Source organism: Lynx rufus, unplaced genomic scaffold (assembly GCF_022079265.1).
Source record: "Lynx rufus isolate CCGP_SWC_20201006 ecotype Redwood Valley unplaced genomic scaffold, mLynRuf1.p SCAF_1, whole genome shotgun sequence".
Taxonomy (NCBI): Eukaryota; Metazoa; Chordata; class Mammalia; order Carnivora; family Felidae; genus Lynx; species Lynx rufus.
The window spans coordinates 123,801,356-123,823,658 of record NW_025814823.1 but is presented as its reverse complement, the minus strand read 5'-3'; the positions used below and the strand labels follow the sequence as shown (position 1 = coordinate 123,823,658).

The 22,303-nt window shown below is 36.1% G+C and overlaps 1 protein-coding gene across 1 annotated transcript in view; it reads right to left on the bottom strand.

The window, feature by feature from the left end:
• Positions 1–22,303, bottom strand: part of MTREX (Mtr4 exosome RNA helicase) — a 106,608-nt gene that overhangs the window by 38,435 nt on the left and 45,870 nt on the right. The window contains exons 17-18 of the mRNA XM_047086584.1: positions 13,991–14,163; positions 13,102–13,170 (exon numbers count right to left, since the gene is read on the bottom strand). Of these exons, the coding sequence (XP_046942540.1) occupies positions 13,102–13,170; positions 13,991–14,163 (242 nt within the window). The remainder of the gene's footprint in view (positions 1–13,101; positions 13,171–13,990; positions 14,164–22,303) is intronic.

The window sequence follows — 22,303 nt, the reverse complement described above, 5'->3', positions numbered from 1 at the left end:
CCATTTCAAGTTTCTAATGATTAATCATTTTATTTATATCAGAATTAGAAAAATAAACTGTAAGAAATTAACAGTGTCAGAAAACAAATCTGTTATCTTCAAATTATCCTAATTAAACAACATGAAAATTATCCTCATAGCACCTCTACAATGTGTTTTTATACCATTGTATTAAGACTTTATTAAAAGACTTTTGTCTTTTATATTCTCTAATAAAAACATGATTGTTGAGATACAAGGATTAATTGCATGTGCAATTTATGATAATTTGTTTGACAGCAGTGTCTTTCAAACAGCAGTAAGACCTTTTTCTTCAGTAAAGAATTCCTCTCTGCTTTTTAATTCAACATGTGAGTGATCTCTTTTGCATAAAATCAATAAAAGGAAAGTTATTTTGATTGAGGAGTGAACATGTCAAAGAAATGACTGCCTAGTATCCCCCCAAGCACAGTTACTTTTCAAAACTGGAAAACTTTTAAGAAATAAACCCATACCTACGATCTATTTCTGTAATCAACTACCAACTGCTTAACAATGGTAAAATATACTTCCAAATACAAACCAAAAATACAATCACAGTTATCTTAAATTACTGAGTTCAAATTTCTGAAAGCATAAGCTCCATTCCTCAAGAAAACCCAGTTTTTTTCTTCAACTGGGTTTTTCTCCCCCTTAACATACTTTTTTTCAAAATATGGTTATTTTTAAAGAAGTTTCAAAACATTCTCCACTTCAGTACAGACACAAAAGCCGAAGAGTATTTTCAATTAGGTCTGTAACTGCAAAAATTATGTATTATGTAGAGCTTAGTCAATATAAAATAATTTTATAAACAATGAGCCAAATAGTTATGACCCAACTGTTAATTCTTCCAGGGGACAAATGACTGTAAGGAGAATCAAGGACTATTATCTTTAGTTTTCCAGACGGGAAAAAACCCAGTTTGTGAGACACATTCTACAGTCTCGTTAATGAACTAACTCCAAAATGTTAGATGACAAACAAGTATTTAAACAAAAATAATCTAAGATTTATCAACAATCTGTAATGTAGAGAATTTAAAACTGTCTTACTAGGTTTAGCTCCAACTCCACAGATTTTTTTCAATTTAATATTCTCCCTCTGTAAGCTATATCACAGAAGTGACTGTCAGAACTCAAGTATATCATATGTAATTTTTGTAAAGCTATCAAAATCACTCTCGACATTCCAGAGATATTCCTTAAGTGTTACGACAGAAGCACACCTCAAAAACTTTAGTGTGGCATCAAATGGAAATTTGCTGTTAAAAATATTTCTTAAGATTACACAACTGCTCTTTTCAATAAACTACTTCTAAGCTCTGTACTGTGGTAAAGATGGGTAACATCGTCCTTCACATAAAAGAGAAAATAGTTACTCAGATGTTCTATTTGGCTTTTCAATGATTGTCTTAGTATAAATTCTTTAAGTTTGTATGACTATCTCCTTACTTTTAACTTCTTAATCATATAATTGAACTATATTTTTCCTAACTTTTCATTCTTTTAAAAATATGGCTAGGGGCGCCTGGGTGGCGCAGTCGGTTAAGCGTCCGACTTCAGCCAGGTCACGATCTCGCGGTCCGTGAGTTCGAGCCCCGCGTCGGGCTCCGGGCTGATGGCTCGGAGCCTGGGGCCTGTTTCCGATTCTGTGTCTCCCTCTCTCTCTGCCCCTCCCCCGTTCATGCTCTGTCTCTCTCTGTCCCAAAAATAAATTTAAAAACGTTGGAAAAAAAAAAATTAAAAAAAAAATATGGCTAATTTCCTACTATAAATGGAAATTTTCAGATTAAAATGTAATTTTGATTATCTCAAGTTTGTAGAATGTAAACAAATAATATAAAATAAATGTTGACAAGAACATTTGAATCTCTTTAAAATGCTTAAACTATTTTCTTTTTCAATATATATTCTTCCTCTCTCTCTACCAAACCTTATTAACCTATAAAACTCTTTGACTTAGTATTCTGATAGGTTACATAATCAATAAGAAAGTAGTCCATGTTTTTAGTAAACAAATGTAAGCAACTTAGTGCGAAAATCAGTTTTACCATCAATTTAAACAGAAAAAAAGTGAAACGTGTTCTTCTCTATTACCCATTCCATATTTGCCTAAAATAATTCTCATCAACCCGCACCACTTTTAAACACGGATTAAGGACCAAAAGAGAAATCATTTAAAAACTTGTTTACTGTGGGGCGCCTGGGTGGCACAGTCGGTTAAGCGTCCGACTTCAGCCAGGTCACGATCTCGCGGTCCGTGAGTTCGAGCCCCGCGTCAGGCTCTGGGCTGATGGCTCGGAGCCTGGAGCCTGTTTCCGATTCTGTGTCTCCCTCTCTCTCTGCCCCTCGCCCGTTCATGCTCTGTCTCTCTCTGTCCCAAAAATAAATAAACATTGAAAAAAAAATTAAAAAAAAAAACAAAAAAAACTTGTTTACTGTGTGTATAAATTTAATTATGTTAGGGATAATTTTTCTCCCTTAAAAATATAAAACCTGAGATCAACTACCAGCATGACAGAACGAGGAGTTTTTACAAACCCACCTCCTGAGCAAACTTAAGAAAGTTATAAAAAACCAACCATGTAAAGTTGGTTTTGGAAATGGTTCTAAAGACATACAGCATATGAAGAAACATCTATTCAAGAAAATACACTAAAATTCGTTAGAAACAACATAAGTCTGATATCTAAGCCAAGATCACGCCCACTTCATTCTTCCTAACTCAGCAAGACAGAAACTGCAGACTACTGAAGGCAAAAAACATAGCAAGGCTCCCTTCTCCCCAAAGCTCTCTCAGTTGGAGGGCAATTTTCCGAAGAGGGGTAGGATGGCAGCATTTCTTAACTTGCTCCCACCTACCCATTGCTGAGGCTAAGTTCTGGGCAAGTGAATCTGAGAAGTAGGGGTTCCCTTCTTCTGCTCAGCCACCAGTGGTTGGCCAGAGACTCTATCTTACATGTGTGGGACTGCTGAGAATGCTGGGGCCTCAACTGCTCTTGCTTACCTGACCGTTAAGGCACTGCTGTCATGCTGGGAGAGGCAAGCTGTAAATACTTGAGGCTACTGCCTCCATGCTTTACCTGCCAGGTCCTTACCTAAACACTTCAGGACATGCTAGGTAAAGCCAGTTTTGAGTGGGGGGAGGGGGGTGGGGGGTGGAAAAGACTGCTTGGGATTCTTTCTCTCCCTCTTTCTCTGCTCCTCAATCCAGCTAATCGCTAACTTAATAAACAAGCAAATAACAATATGCCTGTGAGAGGGGAGGGAAAGAGGGACCAGTACCAAGAGTACTACATTATTTAAAATGTCCAATTTCAAAGAAAAACGTTAAGACATGAAAAGAAAAGTATGATCCAAGACCTATGTACCAGAAAAAAAGCAAGAAACAGAATAAAGTACCTATCAGAGTCATCAGATGTTATATTAAACAAAGACTTAATGGTAGCCAGTATGCTCAAACAAGTAAAGGAACCATAATTAAAGAATGTTCAATGGTAGCCAACTACGTTCAAACAAGTAAAGGAACCATAATTAAAGAAGTAAAGGAAGGTACAATAACAATGTCATATCAAATAGAGAGTATCAATAAAGACAGATGTGATAAAAACAAACAAAAAGGAAATCCGTAAATTCATTATATACAATGCCTGAAATGAAAAAAATCACTAGAAGGGCTCAACAGATCTGAAGTGGAAGAAAACAGCAGCACATCTGAAAACAGGCTGACAGAGATTATGCAATCCAAAGAACAGCGGGGGGAAAAGGAGACAAATGAACAGAACCTCAGAGAAATGTAGGATAACAATAAGTACAACATACCCATATGTGAGTCCCAGGAGAGAAAGGGCTGAAAAAATATTTGATGAAATAATGCCCGAAAACTCCCAAATTAATTGAAAAACATTAATCTACGTATCCAGAAAACTCAATGGATACCAAGTAGAATGAATATAAGGAGATGAAAAAACAGACACATCACAGTAAAAATGCAGAAAACCAAATACAAGGAGAAGACTCTTGAAAGCAGCAAGAAAAAAAGGACTCATCTCTCACAAAGGACCAGAACAAGATTAACAGCAGAAACTTCTCAGCACAATGAAGAACAGAAGGCAGTGCGTTGGCATATTCATAGAAAAACACTTGTTAGCCAAGAATATATTTATCCAGGAAAGTTATCATTCAATAAAGACATTCCCAGAAAAAGAAAAACTGACACAATGTGTTGTTAGCAGATCCGCTTTGTTAAGTGTCCGACTTGATTTCAGCTCAGGTCATGATCTCACGGTTTGTGAGATCAAGCCCCATGTCTGGCTCTGCACTGACAGCACAAAGCCTGCTTGGGATTCTTTCTCTCCCTCTTTCTCTGCTCCTCCCCTGCTCTCTCTCAAAAAAAAAACAAAACCATAACCCAAAAAAAAACTTTAAAAATAATTGAAGAATTCTTTTTCTATTAAATGATTTAAAGGTAAAATCAACATGTATATATTGAATTGTTAAGTCTATAATATATAGAAATGTTTGCCAATAATTTGCCAATAATACCACAAAGTAGGTGGGTAGGAGCAAAGTTGTACTGAGCTAAGGCAGTAACTCCAATGGTAACCTGAATCCAGAGGAACCAATAAAAGGTACCAGAAATGATAAATGATGAGATTAATATAACAACTATAAATAAATACTTGCTCCTTTTGTCTAGAAATTGCACGATTGTCCCTGCCCTGAGCCTCACAAACAAATAACCTATCAACTATACTCACTATAGCACTCCTACTAATTTGTCTCTAAGCTTCTTTGTACGTCATAAAACTATATTAATAACTATAATGTGTATTGTTGGGTTCATAACATTTGTAGACTATACCACAAAAAAGAGGGAAAATGGAATAAAGGCATACAGGAGTAATAGTTCTACATCTCACTGGAATTCAGTATAAATCTGAAACTTATTCTATTAACTTAATATGGAAATATTAAATATTAAATATTGAGCCCTAGCAACCACTAAGAAAATAACAAAAAAAAGAGAGAAAAATATAAATTATAGAAAAAGAAATCATCAAATAAACTGAAATGTTATGTTAGAAAATAAGCACTGAATGCAAAACTAAAGGAGTAGAAAAACAAGAAATGAGACTATTGAAAACAAAAAGCATAATGAAAGACACAAATCCAACTATATCAAGAACAGTAAAGGTGAATGGATTAACCAATCGATTAAGCAACCCAATCAATAGGTAGAAATTTTTCAGAATGAATAAAAAAAGATCTAACTATGCAGTCTGTAAGAGACAAAGTTGAACCTCAATGACACAAGATTTAAAATAAAAAGATGGAAAAAGGTGTATCATGTAAGCAACAAAAAAAGGTGACATACTATGCTAATTTCAGATAAATTTCTACTTTAATAGAAAACAAAAACACATAAAGCAAAAAATGACAGAAATGAGAAGAGACATAGACAATTCAAAAACAATAGTTGAGGGACCCCTGGGTAGCTCAGTCAGTTAAAGCATCTGACTGTGGATTTCAGCTCAGGTCATGATCTCCCTGCTTAGGATTTTTGCTCTCCTTTTCTCTCACTCTTTCAAAATAAACTTTAAAACGAAACAAAAATAATAGTTGAGACTTTAATGTCTCACTTTTAATAATGCATAGAACAACATAAAGATCTGCAAAAAAGAAACAGAAGACATAGACAACACTATAAACCAACCAGACCTAATACACATCTATAGAATATCTCAACCAAAATATACATTCTTCTCAACTGCACATAAAACATTCTGCAGGATAGACCACATGTCAGGCCATTAAACAAATCTCAATAAATTCAAAAGGAATGAAATAATACCAATTATTTCTCAATAACAATGGAATGACATTAGATATCAAATATAGGGGGCACGTGGGTGGCTTAATCGGTTAAGTGTTCGACTTCAGCTCAAGTCATAATCTCACAGTTCGTAGGTTTGAGTCCTGCATAGGGCTCTGTGTTAATCAGAGCCTGGAGCCTGCTTCAAATTCTGTGCCTCCCTCTCTCTCTGCCCCTCCCCACCCACCCCACCTCCCCGCTCAAAAATAAACATTAAAAAAAAAAAGACATAAATTTGGGAATTTCACGAATATATGGAAATTAACACATTCCTAAATAACCAGTGAGTCACAGAAGAAATCAAAAGGGAAATTAGAAAATACCTGGAAGTGAATGAAAATGAAGAAACAATATACCAAAACCTAAGGGATGCAGTTAAAATATCTGCAGGGAAATTAACAAGCATAAATGCCTATATTAAAATGAAAGAAAGACCTCCAATTAACTTAACCTCCCACCTTAAGACAATAAAAAAGAACAGCAAACTAAACCTAAAGCTAACAGACGGAAGGATTAGTAAAGGAGCAGAAATTAAGAAAATGAAAAATACAAAAAAAAAAACAAACCCAATGAGACCAAACAGCTGGTTCTTTGAGAGCAACAAAATTGACAAACGTTTGGCTAGATGAAAGATTCAAATTATTAGAATGAAAAATCAAAGACGGACATTAGAATGAAAAATCAAAGACTCCACCTTATGGAAATAAATTGGATTACAAAGTAATATGATGAACAACTGTGTACAAGTAAATTAGGTAACCTAGATGAAATGGACTAATTTCTAAGAAAGCAAATCAATGAAACGAATTCAAGAAGAAATAAACAATCTTGAAAAGACCTATAAAACTGACTTAGTAATCATAAACTACCTACAAGGAAAAGCCGAGGCCCAGGTGCCAAATTCTTCCAATTAAAAAAAAATAATAACATGAAAAGATGCTCAACGTCGCTCATCAGGGAAATACAAATCAAAACCACACTCAGATATCACCTCACGCCAGTCAGAGTGGCCAAAATGAACAAATCAGGAGACTACAGATGCTGGAGAGGATGTGGAGAAGCGGGAACCCTCTTGCACTGTTGGTGGGAATGCAAATTGGTGCAGCCGCTCTGGAAAACAGTGTGGAGGTTCCTCAAAAAATTAAAAATAGACCTACCCTATGACCCAGCAATAGCACTGCTAGGAAGTTACCCAAGGGATACGGGAGTACTGATGCATAGGGGCACCTGTACCCCAATGTTTATAGCAGCACTCTCAACAATAGCCAAATTATGCAAAGAGCCTAAATGTCCATCAACTGATGAATGGATAAAGAAATTGTGGCTTATATACACAATGGAGTACTACGTGGCCATGAGAAAGAATGAAATATGGCCCTTTGTAGCAACATGGATGGAACTGGAGAGTGTGATGCTAAGTGAAATAAGCCATACAGAAAAAGACAGATACCATATGGTTTCACTCTTATGTGGATCCTGAGAATTTTAACTGAAACCTATGGGGGAGGGGAAGGGAAAAAAAAAAAAAGAGGTTGGAGTGGGAGAGAGCCAAAGCATAAGAGACTCTTAAAAACTGAGAACAAACAGGGCTGATGGGGGGTAGGAGGGAGGGAAGGGTGGGTGATGGGTATTCAGGAGGGCACCTTTTGGGATGAGCACTGGGTATTGTATGGAAACCAATTTGACAATAAATCTCATATATTGAAAAAAATAAAAAATAAAAATAAATAAAAAAAATAATACCAGTTCTTCAAAAACTCTTCAAAAAACAGAAGAGAAGGGGAACACTTTCAAACTCATTATGAGGTCAGCATTAATCTGTTACCAAACTCAAAGACATCAAAAGAAAACTACAGACATATATCTCCTGTGAATGTGAATGCAGAAATCTTGTGCAATATACCAGCAAACTGAATCCAGCAACACATAAAAAAAAAATAATAATAATCCCCCTGGCAGGATTTACCCAAGAATCCAAAATTGGTGAAAACCAATTAATCTAATATACTGTTATCAGAATAAATACAAGATAGAATAAAAAATAACCCCATGATTATCTGAATAGGTACATAAAAAGCATTTGACAAAATACAACAATCTTTCATGATAAAAACACTCAACAAACTAGGTACAGAAAGAAACTTCCTGAACTTGTTAAAGGACACTTACCAAAACCCAAAGCTAACATCATTGTTAACAGACAAGGCATGGACATTCTCCCTCTAACTTAGGGAAACAACAAGCATATCTGCCCACTATTAATACAGTACTCAAGGGTTTAGACAGAATGATTAGGCAAAACAACAACAAAACAAAAAGACCTAAAATGCATTCACACTGGGAAGAGGCAAGTAAAACCATCTCTATTTGCAGACACAACAGGGCCCTGTATACAGAAAATAAAGTGTATAATTCATACTTGAAAAACAATAAATTACTAATTAAAGAATACCTAAATAAGAGGGAAAATATGCTATGTTCATGATTGAAACACTTATTATGTTAAGATAGCAATATTCTCCAAACTGATCTATAGATTCATGTGCAAGCCATCTGAGAAACCCAGCTGACTTCTTTGTAAAAACTGACAAGCAGATAATCAAATTCATGAGGAATTTTAAGGATCCCAGAACAGCCAAAACAATCTTGAAAAAGAAGAACAAAGCTGGAGAACTCCTAAGTCTACTTTTTTGAAACTTAACTACAAAGATACGGTAAATGAAGACAATATGATACTGGCATTGGGACAGACACAGAGGTCAATAGAATGGAAGTGAGAGTCCAGAAATAAACCTATGTCTATGATCATCTGAGGTTTGATAAGGATGACAAGATTATTTAAAGAGGGAAGAATTTCCCAACAACCAGGGTTAGGACAAGAATGGAGCTGGATCCTTATACCACATACAAAAATTAACTGAAAATGGATCAAGGGCCTAAATATAAGGGCTTAAACAATAAAACTCTTAGAAGAAAACACAGGGGTACATCTTCATGATCTTGATGTTGGCAATAGTTTCTTTTTTTTGTTTGTTTTTTAATGTTTATTTATTTTTGAGAGAGCAGAGAGAGTGAACAAGAAGAGACGGGAGGTGGGAAGAGCAGGGTGTGTGTGTGGATAGAACAGAGGATCTGAAGCGAAGTCTGTGCTGACAGCAGAGCCTGATGTGGGACTTGAATTCATGAACCGTAAGGTCACGACCTGTGCCTAAGTCAGACACTTAACTGACTGAGCTACCAGGTGCCCCTGGCCATAGTTTCTTATATAGGACACCAAAACCATGAGTTACAAGAAAAAAAAAAAATTGATTAATTGGATTACATCAAACTAAAACCTTTTGTACTACAAAGGACACTATCAAGAAAGTGAAGACAAGGGGCGCCTGGGTGGCGCAGTCGGTTAAGCGTCCGACTTCAGCCAGGTCACGATCTCGCGGTCCGTGAGTTCGAGCCCCGCGTCAGGCTCTGGGCTGATGGCTCAGAGCCTGGAGCCTGTTTCCGATTCTGTGTCTCCCTCTCTCTCTGCCCCTCCCCCGTTCATGCTCTGTCTCTCTCTGTCCCAAAAATAAATAAACGTTGAAAAAAAAAAAAAAAAAAGTAAAGACAAGACAGAAAATGGGAGAAAAATATTTGGAAATCAAGTATAAAGAACTCATAACTTAGAAATAAAAAGAAAACTCAATTTCAATTTGAGCAAAAGAGCTGAAGACATTTCTCCAAAGAATATACAAATGGCCAATAAGCACATAAAAAGAGGGGTGCCTGAGGGCTCAGTCGGGTGAGCGTCAACTTTGGCTCAGTTCATGATCTCACAGGCTGTGGGTTTGAGCCCCCGTCTCAGGCTCTATGATGATAGCCTGGAGCTTGGAGCCTGCTTCAGATCCTGTGTCTCCCTCCATCTCTGCCCCTTCCTTGCTTGCACTCTGTCTCTCTCTCTCAAAAATACATAAGCATTAAAAATAAATAAAAAATGGGGCGCCTGGGTGGCTCAGTCGGTTAAGCGTCCGACTTCAGCTCAGGTCACGATCTCGCGGTCCGTGAGTTCAAGCCCCTCATCGGGCTCTGGGCTGATGGCTCAGAGCCTGGAGCCTGCTTCCGATTCTGTGTCTCCCTCTCTCTCTGTCCTTCCCCCATTCATGCTCTGTCTCTGTCTCAAAAATAAATAAATGTTAAAAAAAATAATAAAAATAAATAAATAAATAAATAATAAAATTTAAAAAAGCACACAGAAAGATCTTTGACAGTATTTAGTCATCATGGAAATATAAATCAAGACCACAACGAGATACCATTATACATCAAAAGTAATAAAAAGTCAGGTATTAAGGGTTGATGAAGATGTAAAGAAATCAAAACCCTCATACACTGCTACTGGCAATGTGAAATGGTGCAGACACTTGAGAAAACAACCTGGCAGTTCTTTAAATGGTCATACAGTATCCATAGGACCCAGCAATTTCACACCCAAGAGAAACGAAAACATATGTCCACACAAAAACTTAGACATGGATGCTTACAGGCACATTATTCATAATAGCCCAAAGGTGGAAACAGTCCAAGGATAAATAAAACATAGTGTATCTGTACAAGGGAATGCTATTCAATCATAAAAAGAAATGAAGTGCTGACATATCCAACATGCTTAAACCCTGAAAACATTATGCTAAGCCAGACACAAAAGACCACATACCACATGATGATTCAATTTAACGAAATTTTCAGAATAGGCAAATCTATAGAGAGCAGATCAGTAGTTGTTTAGGACTGAGGGTATGGAAAGATAGGGTGGGATGACAAAAGTTTCCTTTTCCTTCTGAGGTGATGAAAATCTTCTGAAATTGTGGTGATGGTGAATATACTAAGTCACTGAGTATAGTGTGTAAATACTATCTCAATAAAACTGATGAAAAAAGAAACACATGCAATATGTAAACCCTGTAGTGAAAAAAAAAATAGCACTTCAGTACACTGTAGGTAAAAATATTCTGCCCTAGCAAATTCCCTTAAATACAGACAAGTTATGGAATGAATAAACTGGCAACGGCTTTTCCATCATGAGTTATGTAAGTATGAATGGAACCACAACATTTAGCATTTACTGCCACACTTTCCAGTGTACACAGAAAACAAAACTTAACAGCTGTCAGAAGTTTCAATAAAGACTACCATCCTTTAAAGTGCTTCTCAAGGAAAAGGTTATCTATGTTACTAATAATTATTCCTAAAGAAAATAATGCGTGTGTGTATGGAAAGAAGAGGTAGGCAAGCATTTAATAGTTTCTCATGGCTAAAGGTAGTGAAATAGAAAATATAAAAGGCTCTAAGTCAGAGCTAGTCACAACTCAAATGAATAATACCGATGCAATCTTTGTCAAGGTTAAAATCCCAAGCTTCACTTCATTATGTGTTTTTAAAAAAGGGGAAGGACAGAATGAAAGAGGCAACTTTATCCAGTTTAATACTGTTAGACTCAATAAAGCCAACTTTTTTTGAAACCTTACCATCACTAACACTCCCCCCAACTTCCCACACAAGTCTGTCCATTTTAGTTCCTCAGTCTCCACCATGTGAACCCTTCTATTACCATCCTCCTTCTGACTCACTCCCGAAAGAGTAAGAGTCTCCTTAAATTGACAAACTTGCGTCTACTATGCTATCTCTTCCAATATCCTTCAAACACTGTAACAATACAGTAACTTCCGATCAGATCAATCCCTCCCTCAAAAATAAACATTATAAAAACTAACACCCAAACTAAATGCAAGCAAACCAATCAGCCAACCAACTCATCTTCAAACATATGTTCTACCATTGTTTTCACATGTTTAGATTGAGACCCAATATACTCAAATGTATATTTTAATTATCTTCCATGATTAACTTCAATACTTTTAAAAATTTTACTCTTTAACTGAAATGTTCTGGGCCTGCTGCACATTGCTGCTCCTCCAGTGGTAAATATTCCTTAAATGAATACTACTCTTTCTTCAAGGTTCCTTTGAAAGTTTAAATTATCTTCCTAATTAGATGCCATCTCTAATAGCTCAGACATAATTTCTTCTTCCTCTGTGCTACAAATGCACTTTACTTACATCTTTACTAAAATACTTATACTATCCTGCCTTTTATTTGAATTATCTGCTTTCTGCTGTTCACCAAAAGATGTAAGCACAGATTTTGCGTGTGGCCAATGAATGCTTATTAAATTGGGATCCAAGTGTGACAATACTTAAAAAACAAATCTTATAATTACTAATGAAGATGGTAATTTATCAAAATGGTAAAAACAAACTGAATATCCTTAAGAAGTTCTTGAGTGGGATTAATCACAGATCACTCACAAAAACACCCATTACAAACCCATGAACTTAATTGTTTCTCCAAAACAAATGCTTCAGTATCTCCAAATTCATTTACATTTATCAGGAATAACTTCCAATCCGAAAGCTTAATTCCTACATGTTTTATTCACAGGTGGGAAAAAGAAGTTAATGACAAGAAAATCATAATGGTAAACCTCATGAGAATGCAGATACCGTCTTATGAAAACTATTCATTTTTAAAAATAAAGAAAAATATACATGGAAACACAAAATATCTTGCCTGAGGTTACACACTGACAGAAAATATAACAGACGGAATGGCTAACTTAATTTCAAGACAGTCACTCACATAACAAGTTAACAAAATCTTCCTTGATTTTATATACAAATAATCTTTCCAAAATATTTATATAAATAATGACCAAAGTAAACTTCATTACTGTCTTCCTTTAGAGGGAATAAGTAAATCTAGCTCTTCTAATACTTCAAATCTTCATTTCTCTATTATATACCTGAATCAAATCTCTATTATATACCTGAATTCTTCAAATCTCTATTATATACCTGAGTCAAAATTCTAATTTTCAGTGTCAGAAGATAATTTTTTCTAATATTCAGGTTAAAGAGTAAAATTATAAAAAGTACTAATGAATTCAGAGAAGACATGCATATTATAATGAAATTAAAATTTGTGGTTGTTAGGAAAACAACCACAGCACTTTAAGGATAAAATTTAAGATAATTCAAAACCTTAATTCCTCATGGTAGAATTTAATACAGCTTCTCTTAAAGTAATGCTATCTCTACTTTGATCAATTTCATGAGTCTGAAAAAACTTCACGAAAAATTTATATATGATTCTACCTTAAGGGAAATGGCTTACCTTGACATTTGACTTTTTGGAGAAATTTACCACTACTCCCCAGCCAAAATCATCTCCTTCATTCTTTACCTAAAAAGAAAAGGAAGCAAGTAAACAAGAACATTTATGTCAAAAGGCAATTGTAGACTTCCATGCCCATGTTATATATAGGCTAAGAAAACTTTGAGTTTTCCTGGTAAAATATTTGTTGAAAGATCACTATTAAACATGAGTAAAAGGTTATTAGCCTTAAAGAAAGAAATGACCACCAAATTTCACAGGCCTCTAGAATAGCAATAGGAATCTCTCAACTGGCAATCAAATTTTTAAAATGATACGATGCATATGTTTTGAAAATATCTGAAATCTTTCTATATTTTATAGCTAATGACTTCAACCAGTTCTTAAAACTACCTACAAAACCGCTTCTATTTTTTGATTACTGGAAATATTTTATTTCCAAAAGTGTCTACTTCAATTTATATACCCCAAGATGAAAATCAGTGTAGATTAAAAGGTCTTCACCCATGACCCTACCCCCAATCAATCCCATGTGAAATGTGTAAAAACAACATAATTAATATAGATCAAGTCTTGTAGCAGGAAGCATTTCTACAAGAAAAAAAAAAAATTAAGGGGCGCCTGGGTGGCTCAGTCGGTTGAGTGTCTGACTTAGGCTCAGGTCATGATCTTGTGTTTCAGTTCATGAGTTTGAGCCCTGCGTCAGGCTCTGTGCTGACAGCTCAGAGCCTGGAGCCTACTTCGGATTCTATGTCTCCCTCTCTCTCTGTCCCTCTGCCACCCCTCTCAAGAAGTAAACACTAAAAAATTAAAAACAAAAAATTAAAATCTTGATCCAAAAAATATTAAATACTGAAACATCCAAATAATTTATAAAAAAATGACATACCTTTACCAAACGACCTGGCTGTAGAAATGGTAAGCAGTATTTTGGTTTGTGAATATATTCTTCAATTTCTTTTCCCAGTTTGGCAAGCTGCTGTCTAATCTTATAATAGATGACAACACTTTCCTCATTTGGTATTACTATTTTATTATACTGTTCTTCTGAGTTCTTTACCTCTGTAAATAAAACACATACAAAATATTTAAAAAATATACTTACATAAATTTTATAAAAGATACCTCTGTTTTCCTACTACAAATGTGGAAAAGAAAGTCAGCCTGCATTGATAACTGTAAGTCATCCTGTGTATTTTCTCCTTTCTACATTAAGGTGCCACATTAAAGTTCCTCAACTCACTAACTGTCAATCCTCAAAGTGAGTCTGAATTGGCAGACATGTGATAAACTGTTTCACTCCTATGGATGTGGGAAGGGGGTTACTTATACTAGGCCTATCCTGCTCAATACAGCACTGTCCTGTAAAACTTTCTGTGATGGTAGAAATGTACTTTGTCAGCCTTTTCCAATATATTGCCAGCAGACACTAGCCATATGTGGCTATTTAAATTAAAATTAATTCAAAATTAAATATTTAGTTCCTCAATAGCACTAGCACCATTTCAAATTCTCAACTGCCATATGCGGTTACTGACTGACTTCTGTACTTGAATAGCACAGATATAGAACATTTCCACCACTGTGTAAAGTCCCACTGGATAGAACTATTTTGGATCTTTTAAATAATATGCTGCTTTCACTTTCAGCAAGAATCCAGTTTGCAACTGACATCAGACTTTTACCACCACCAGGGTGTAGGTCGCTAAAACTGAGGACTGGCAATTCAACTACAGTTCTTTCTCTACTGAGTCAGTGGCCAAAACAGAGGCCCCTTTCCAGAAGTGTCCTCTTAATCTAACCATCTGATACCATTCCCTGCTCTGATTCTTGCACCTAGTGCTGACTTCCCTTCTTCACTCATTTCATTACACCTCCATCCCATTGTGAACAAACACTATTTCAACTGGGGTAAAATACACAAACCATAAAACTCACCATTAATACATTTACTACATTCACAACATATGCAACTATCACCACCATTCACTTCTAGAATATTTTCACTCCTCCAATTGGAAACTCCATACTCATTAAGTAAACACTCCTCATTCCCTCCTTCCCTTAGTCCTTGACAACCTTTCTGTCTGTATGGATTCTAGATATTTCACATATATGTAATCACATATATGTGCCCTTTGTGTTTGGCCTCCCTCACTGAGCATGTTTTCAAGGTTTAACCACCCTGTAGCACAGCATGTATCAGTACTTCACTCCTTTTTATGACTGAATATTATTCCACTATATGAGTATACCATTTTGGTGATCTGTTTATCAGTTGATGGACATTTGGATTATTTCCACCTTTTGGCTACTGTGAATAGTGTTGTCATGAACATTCATGCACAAGTTTTTGTTTGAAAATACTTTTCTGTTTTTGGTTATATACCCAAGAGTGCAAGTGTTGGATATTATAATAATTCTATATTTAACTTGTTGAGGAAGTGAACTATTTTCCACAATTACCATACCGTTTTGTTAATTATCTTAAAAAACAAAACAAAACAAAACAAAAAAAACGGGGCACCTGGGTGGCTCAGTTGGTTAAGCATCTGCTTCAGGTCGGGTCATGATCTCACAGTTCATAGTTCAAACCCCACGTTGAGCTCTGTGCTGACAGCTGAGAGACTGCAGGCTGCTTCAGATTCTGTCTGTCTCTCTCTGCCCCTCCCCTGCTCACACACACTCTCTCTCTCAAATATAAATAAAACACTAAAAACAATTTAAAAAACAAAAAACAAAAAAACCCAAAACCTATCCTAGTGAGTGTGAAGTGGCATCTCTATGTGGTTATGACTGGCATTTACCTAATAACTAATGATATTGAGCATCTTTTTGTGTGCTTGTTGGCTAATGGTTTATCCTCTTTGTGGAAAAATGTCTATTCAAACATTCTGTCCATTTAAAAATTACATTATTTGTCTTTTCTGTTTGTGAGTTATTGAAAGTTCTTTACGTATTCTGGATATTAGACCCTTACGAGATATGTGATTTGCAAATTATTTTCTCCCATTCTGTGGACTTTACTTTTTACTTTATTTACTAGTGGTGTCTATGAAAGCATAAAAGTTTTTAATTTTGATGAAATCAAAATGTATTCACTTTTCCTTTTGTTGCTTCCACTTTCATTGTCTTATATAAGAAATGACTGCCAAATACAAGGTTATGGGGATTTATATCTATGTTTTCTTCTAAGAGTTTTATGGTTTCAGCTCTTCTTTCAGGATTTTCATTTAATTGTAGTTAATTTTTGTATATGGTGCATCTGTTTCATTTTTTAAATGTTTGTTTATTTTTGAGAGAGAACGCGAGCAAGGGAGGGGCAGAGAGAGAGAGACACAGAATCTGAAGCAGTCTCCAGGTTCTGAGCTGTCAGCACAGAGCCCGACACGGGGCTCAAACTCACAAACCATAAGATCATGACCTGAACCGAAGTCAGATGCTTAACCGACTCAGGTACCCAGGCGCCCCTCATTTTTTACCTGTGGCTATCCCACTGCTCCAAGAGCATGTGTTGAAAATCAAATGATGAACAAACTGAGGGTTGATGGGGGGTGGGAGGGAGGGGAGGGTAGGTGATGGGTATTCAGGAAGGCACCTTTTGGGATGAGCACTGGGTGTTGTATGGAAACCAATTTGACAATAAATTTCATATATTGAAAAAAAAAGTGAGTCTATTTAAAAACCTAAGTTTTGTTTGTTTTGTTTTTCAAAAAAAAGAAAAAGAAAAAAGAAAATCAACTGATAACAGGTGTATGGATTTACTTCTAGACTCTCGATTCTATTCCATTGATCAAACTCTCTATGTAATCTGCATGTTTTAATTTCTTTATCCACAAAGTGAAGATAACAAGAGCACCCATTCTCCACAAGACTAATTAAAGATTAACTGACAAAAGATACGGGAGGAACTTAGCTAAGAGTATAGCACACAGTACACACTCAGGGAGGATATTACAAGTTTCATTATTATTTTTATTATCATCTTCAACATTCTCACAGACTGTTCCCTCAAATTTCTGGTCTTCTGCATTTCCTTAGGCATAATACATCATCTTAAGTTATTTTTAAATAAACTGCATAGCTTCTTATAAGAACTGTACTACATTCAATGAAGACTAGAAGCAATTCTTACCACATATATGGCAATAAATATTATTAAAAAAAATATAAAACTATAAAAGAATATTTGACAGACTAAAGTGAATAAGCAGTTTTATAAGAGGCAGGGGGCGCCTAGATGGCTCAGTCAGTTAAACATCCGACTCCTGATTTCAGCTCAGTTTGTGGTCTCACAGTTCATGAGTTCGAGCCCCAGGTCAGGCTCCACACTGACCATGCAGAACCTGCTACGATTCATTCATTCTCTCTCTCTCTCTCTCTCTCTCTCTCTCTCTCTCTCTCGCAGCCTCCACACTGACCATGCAGAGCCTGTTTGGGATTCTCTCTCTCTCTGTCTGGTCACCTTCCCTCTCTCCCTCTCAAAAATGATAGACTTAAAAAAAAGAAATTTTGTAAGGAAAACTACACAGAAATGTTAATCCTGCTGCCCCATTTAAAGTTACAAAGTAACACTGGTAGGCATCAATGAAACACTAAGCACTGACAGAATTTGTTTATGGAGACAATAGAGGCTTAAATATTGTTCCCCATCCTCCACTCCAAATCACTTCTGTGCTCAGACCACTTAACTAATGAATCAAAAGTCTGAGACATTTTAAGAACTCACATGCATTTTGTATCTAAGATTCTAATTACAGCCATACAGAACTTTGTAAGTGTAGGGAAACCTGAGTATAAAAAGCTGGTTTTACTACAGTGTAGCACCATAGGAAAGCCTCAGTATCTTAGGAAACAGCATGTGACAGATATTCTCATGAACTGTTAAGACAGCAACCAATTTCCTCCTTTTGAGGGAGAGGCAAGGTGGTGGTTCCAAAAATATATTAATATCCTATAATATGTGCACAGATATAGACCTGGGAGTGATGGGGAAATGGACTGCTATTCCCAGTGTTGAGCAAATTTTCTAAAAGATTAAAGTTTAAATGGCTTTACTGATCTGTATAGCAATGCTATCAGTAATTAAAACTACTAAATGAGCACTTAACATAAATTATCTCATTTAATTCTTATGAACTGGATGAATTAGATATTATCCAAGTGGCTGATATGAGCAAACTTAAGGCTCAGATAGTCTTGAATCAAACCCATATTTAACTTCACAACTCTTGCTATTAACCATTGCGTTATCTATTAATGACACTAAACAAAAGATTAAAATTGATTTAGCATTTTGCCTTTCAGTATAAGAACAGTGAAATCCTAGAAGTTTTTCTCTATAGCCCACTGGAAAATCTAATGTGGACTCAGTAAATCAAAATGAAAAACATCTCATGTATGCCAGCCATCTAAGTTTGCAAACCACAAGAAGGTATAAAGATTAATTCTATACTTCAAAGACAACAGTCTCCATTTTCATTTGGATATATTTAATATGATGAAAATAATACCAGCTCTCTTGAAAAGGTTCTAGCAGTATCAATAGCAAAAGAAATTATACCCTTCTTAGTAATAACTGAAAATGAGAACAAACTGCATTTAAGATGTATTCTGCAATTTTAAAGCACACAGCACCGCATTTATCACCTAAAACCAACTTCTCCTACACCAACATGACTCTTGGGTCATACCACTCAGTCCTGCAGACTGTAGCAAAGGTGGTACAATTCTGTCATCAATTCTTTTTCAGTACTTAAATTTCTACCTCTTTCACATTAAACTTTTCTACTCAACACTTAATCTTTTTATTAGTATCAAAAGGTCAGGAAAAAAGAGGTCTTTCTCCTTTAAAAACATAGGTAGGGAAAGCAGGGATAATTCAAGTACAGGAAGAATCCAGTGTATGTATAGTAGCAATACCAGGAGTTGCAGATTATGTTATTTACAATCCCTTTAAAAGGCAAGTCAGTCAGAACCACCCTGAAAATAACAGCAGCTAGGGCTCAGAGAGACAGAGAACAGGGGATTGAGAAATGATGGTAATGTTTAAGTTCACGGAGTAGGTAGCAGAGACTTTGTCAAAGTCATATTTAATAATCTGAGTCCAGTGAGAAGTCATAAAAAGGGGTTTAAATAAATGGGAAAATACTGAGTTCTCACTCTATCCCCCACCATATCTGGCATACTTTCTAAGGAATTATAAAAGAATAATATAAAGTGAAATTAAAAAGAATTTGCTGGTTGTTAGAATACAGTATTTTTATAAAGAAAAAACATGAAAGGTTGGTGCACCAATGTGCCTATTTCTCTTGGTTATTCAGTAACTAAACCAATCTAACTAATGGCTGTGTATGTGTGTATATAATTATCCCATTCATGCATGACCTAGCGGTAACTGTTTAGTAGGAATATTTAAAAAAAAAAATCTTTGGGGCGCCTGGGTGGCTCAGTCAGTTAAGCGTCCGACTTCAGCCAGGTCACGATCTCGCGGTCCGTGGGTTCGAGCCCCGCGTCAGGCCCTGGGCTGATGGCTCAGAGCCTGGAGCCTGTTTCTGATTCTGTGTCTCCCTCTCTCTCTGCCCCTCCCCCGTTCATGCTCTGTCTCTCTCTGTCCCAAAAATAAATAAACGCTGAAAAAAAAATGAAAAAAAAAATCTTTTATGTTTATTTATGAGAGAGAAGGAGAGACAGAGCATGAGTGGGGGAGGGGCAGAGAGACAGGAAGACACAGAATCCGAAGCAGGCTCCAGGCTCTGAGTTGTCAGCACAGACCCTAATTTGGGCTCGAACCCATGAACCATGGATCATGACCTGAGGCAAGGTCGGACACTTAACTGACTGAGCCACCCAGGCACCCCAGTAGGAATATTTTAAAGTTTAATTCTTTTTATTTAAAATATTAAGCTGGCTTGTAACCGTATATGTGTTTCAAAAGCAGCATCGGAAATTTCTACATATGAAGCAAAATTAATGAATGTCCTAATCTGATAAAAATACTTCCTTAATTTACATCCAAATCCACAATGTACTTAAATCTTACTGATACTGTTTTTTATTCTATTATTATATATAATTACTTTGCAGGAGAAAGATTTATAACCCCTTTAAAAATATGCTTCCTTGACAAAAGAGAATCATTATTCTCTTTGCTAAGGTCATAATTATTCACCAAGACAAATGGCATCAAATACTTAACAAGAGAATAATAAATATAATCTGAAATTACATACATTTGCCATTAATTTTATAAGGTGTATTTTAAAAATTCAAGTTTTGTTTGTGGTATTTAAAGTAAAGGTAAGTCTTAAAACCAGCCAGCTCAGGGGCACCTGAATGGCTCAGTTGGTTGGGCATCTGCCTTCAGCTCAGGTTGTGATCTCAAAATTTTGAGGGGGATCTCTCTCCCCCTCAAAATAAATAAACATTAAAAAACTTTCCCAAAAAATAAAAAATAAAAAACCAACCAGCTCAAGTTTCTTTAATCACCTTTTTTTCAGCCTTGTATTTTTCAGAGAAGTTACTGAATCTATTCTTACCACATTAAAAAAAGAATGACCTATGACTTAATAAAAACAGCTTAGCTCAGCAGCACGACTCCAAGATTCTAATCCTAATTATGCCACCAATCAAACGTATACCCACAGATATTGAGTTAAACTTCCCTAGACCTTTATGTATTCTTAGGCCTTTATTTTTTTTTTTCAGTCTTCAAATATTTTCATTAGAAGGTCATGTGTTGCCTTCATTTATTTTATTTCTAATTACTGTACATTTACTTTTATGAAAACAAAGCCTGAATTTTCTAATACAAAAAAAAAAAAAACACCCTAAAAATTGTTTCAGGAACGCAGAGAAATATCCAACTTACATAGTGAAAATGTACACCATAAATACTGCTGCAGTGCAGTCATATCTGCATTGCCCTTATTTATTAATTATCTTGTCTGGGATGTCTGGGTGGCTCAGTCTGTTAAGCGCCTGACTCTGGATTTCGGCTAAGAGTCACTGTGGATTTCTCACAGTTCAGGAGACTGCGCCCCCACATTAGGCTCTGAGCTGTCAGCACAGAGTCTGCTTGGGATTTTCTCTTTCTGCCCCTTCTCCACTTACACACACCTGTGTGCTCTTTCTCTGCATAAATAAATACATAGTCTTAAAAAACTATCTTGTCTGAAAACATAGAATATAAAGAACAATTACGAAAAACAGACATTTACAGATACTTCTAAAGTATTACTCAGAATAGTCTGTTGGCACTGGATAGCCAATCATAGCACAGCCACAGTAGCAGGATACGCATATGCCCTTTGGTTCATACCACTGTGCATTATTTGGAATATTACTTCCATATTGCTAAGTGCTATCATAACCATTCTGGTAAGTGCCCATTGGATTACCAGTCCTAAAACTGGTAAAGAGACACAAAATTACTTCCAAAGTTCCCACAGGTGTTAACTGCAGCACTATAAATACCATTCTGACTTTTTGCCCCAAAATCTCTTAAGCAGACTACAGTAACCTCTGTCCTAATTTTACTTCTCTCTAAAGGTATTAAATCCACAACTTTTGCCCAGAGAGTATCTGTCCCAACGGTGATCCTTCATGCCTCCTCTACTCCTGGAACAACCAGAATCTCTGTCTTCAAACAACAGAAGCAAACTGGGAATAAGTGCTCTTGATTAGATTGAGGAAGCACAGACATAAGGTCACTCACTTGCTTTATTTTATTAGGTGTAAAAAAAAAGTGTATGCTGTGCCTGTTTTGTGCTGTGTACTACGAGCAGCTCTTCCAATTTAATGAACTCCTTTGAGGAGTTAGGGTAGTCATATCCAATGACAAATTTCACATCTTCCACATCTAGCCCTCTGGAGGTGACATCTGTAGCAACCAGAATAGGGGCTTTTCCATGTCTGAATTCATTTAGAACCCAGTCATACTCCTGTTGACCCTTGTCACTATGGATACCCATGGTGGGACACCTATCTCTCATTTATCTAGTAAGCTCATCACATCTTTTTTTGGTTTCAACAACAACAAAAATGGTCTTATTGTACTCCTTTCTCATGATCTCTTCTATTAGACGAGTAAGTTTTTCATCCTTTTCTGCATCATGACACACACCTACAATCTTTAACATGCTGTCTTACTTCTTTGGGCCAAGTCACACTCCACATTAGGGTTTGCCTGTCAGGTCCTATC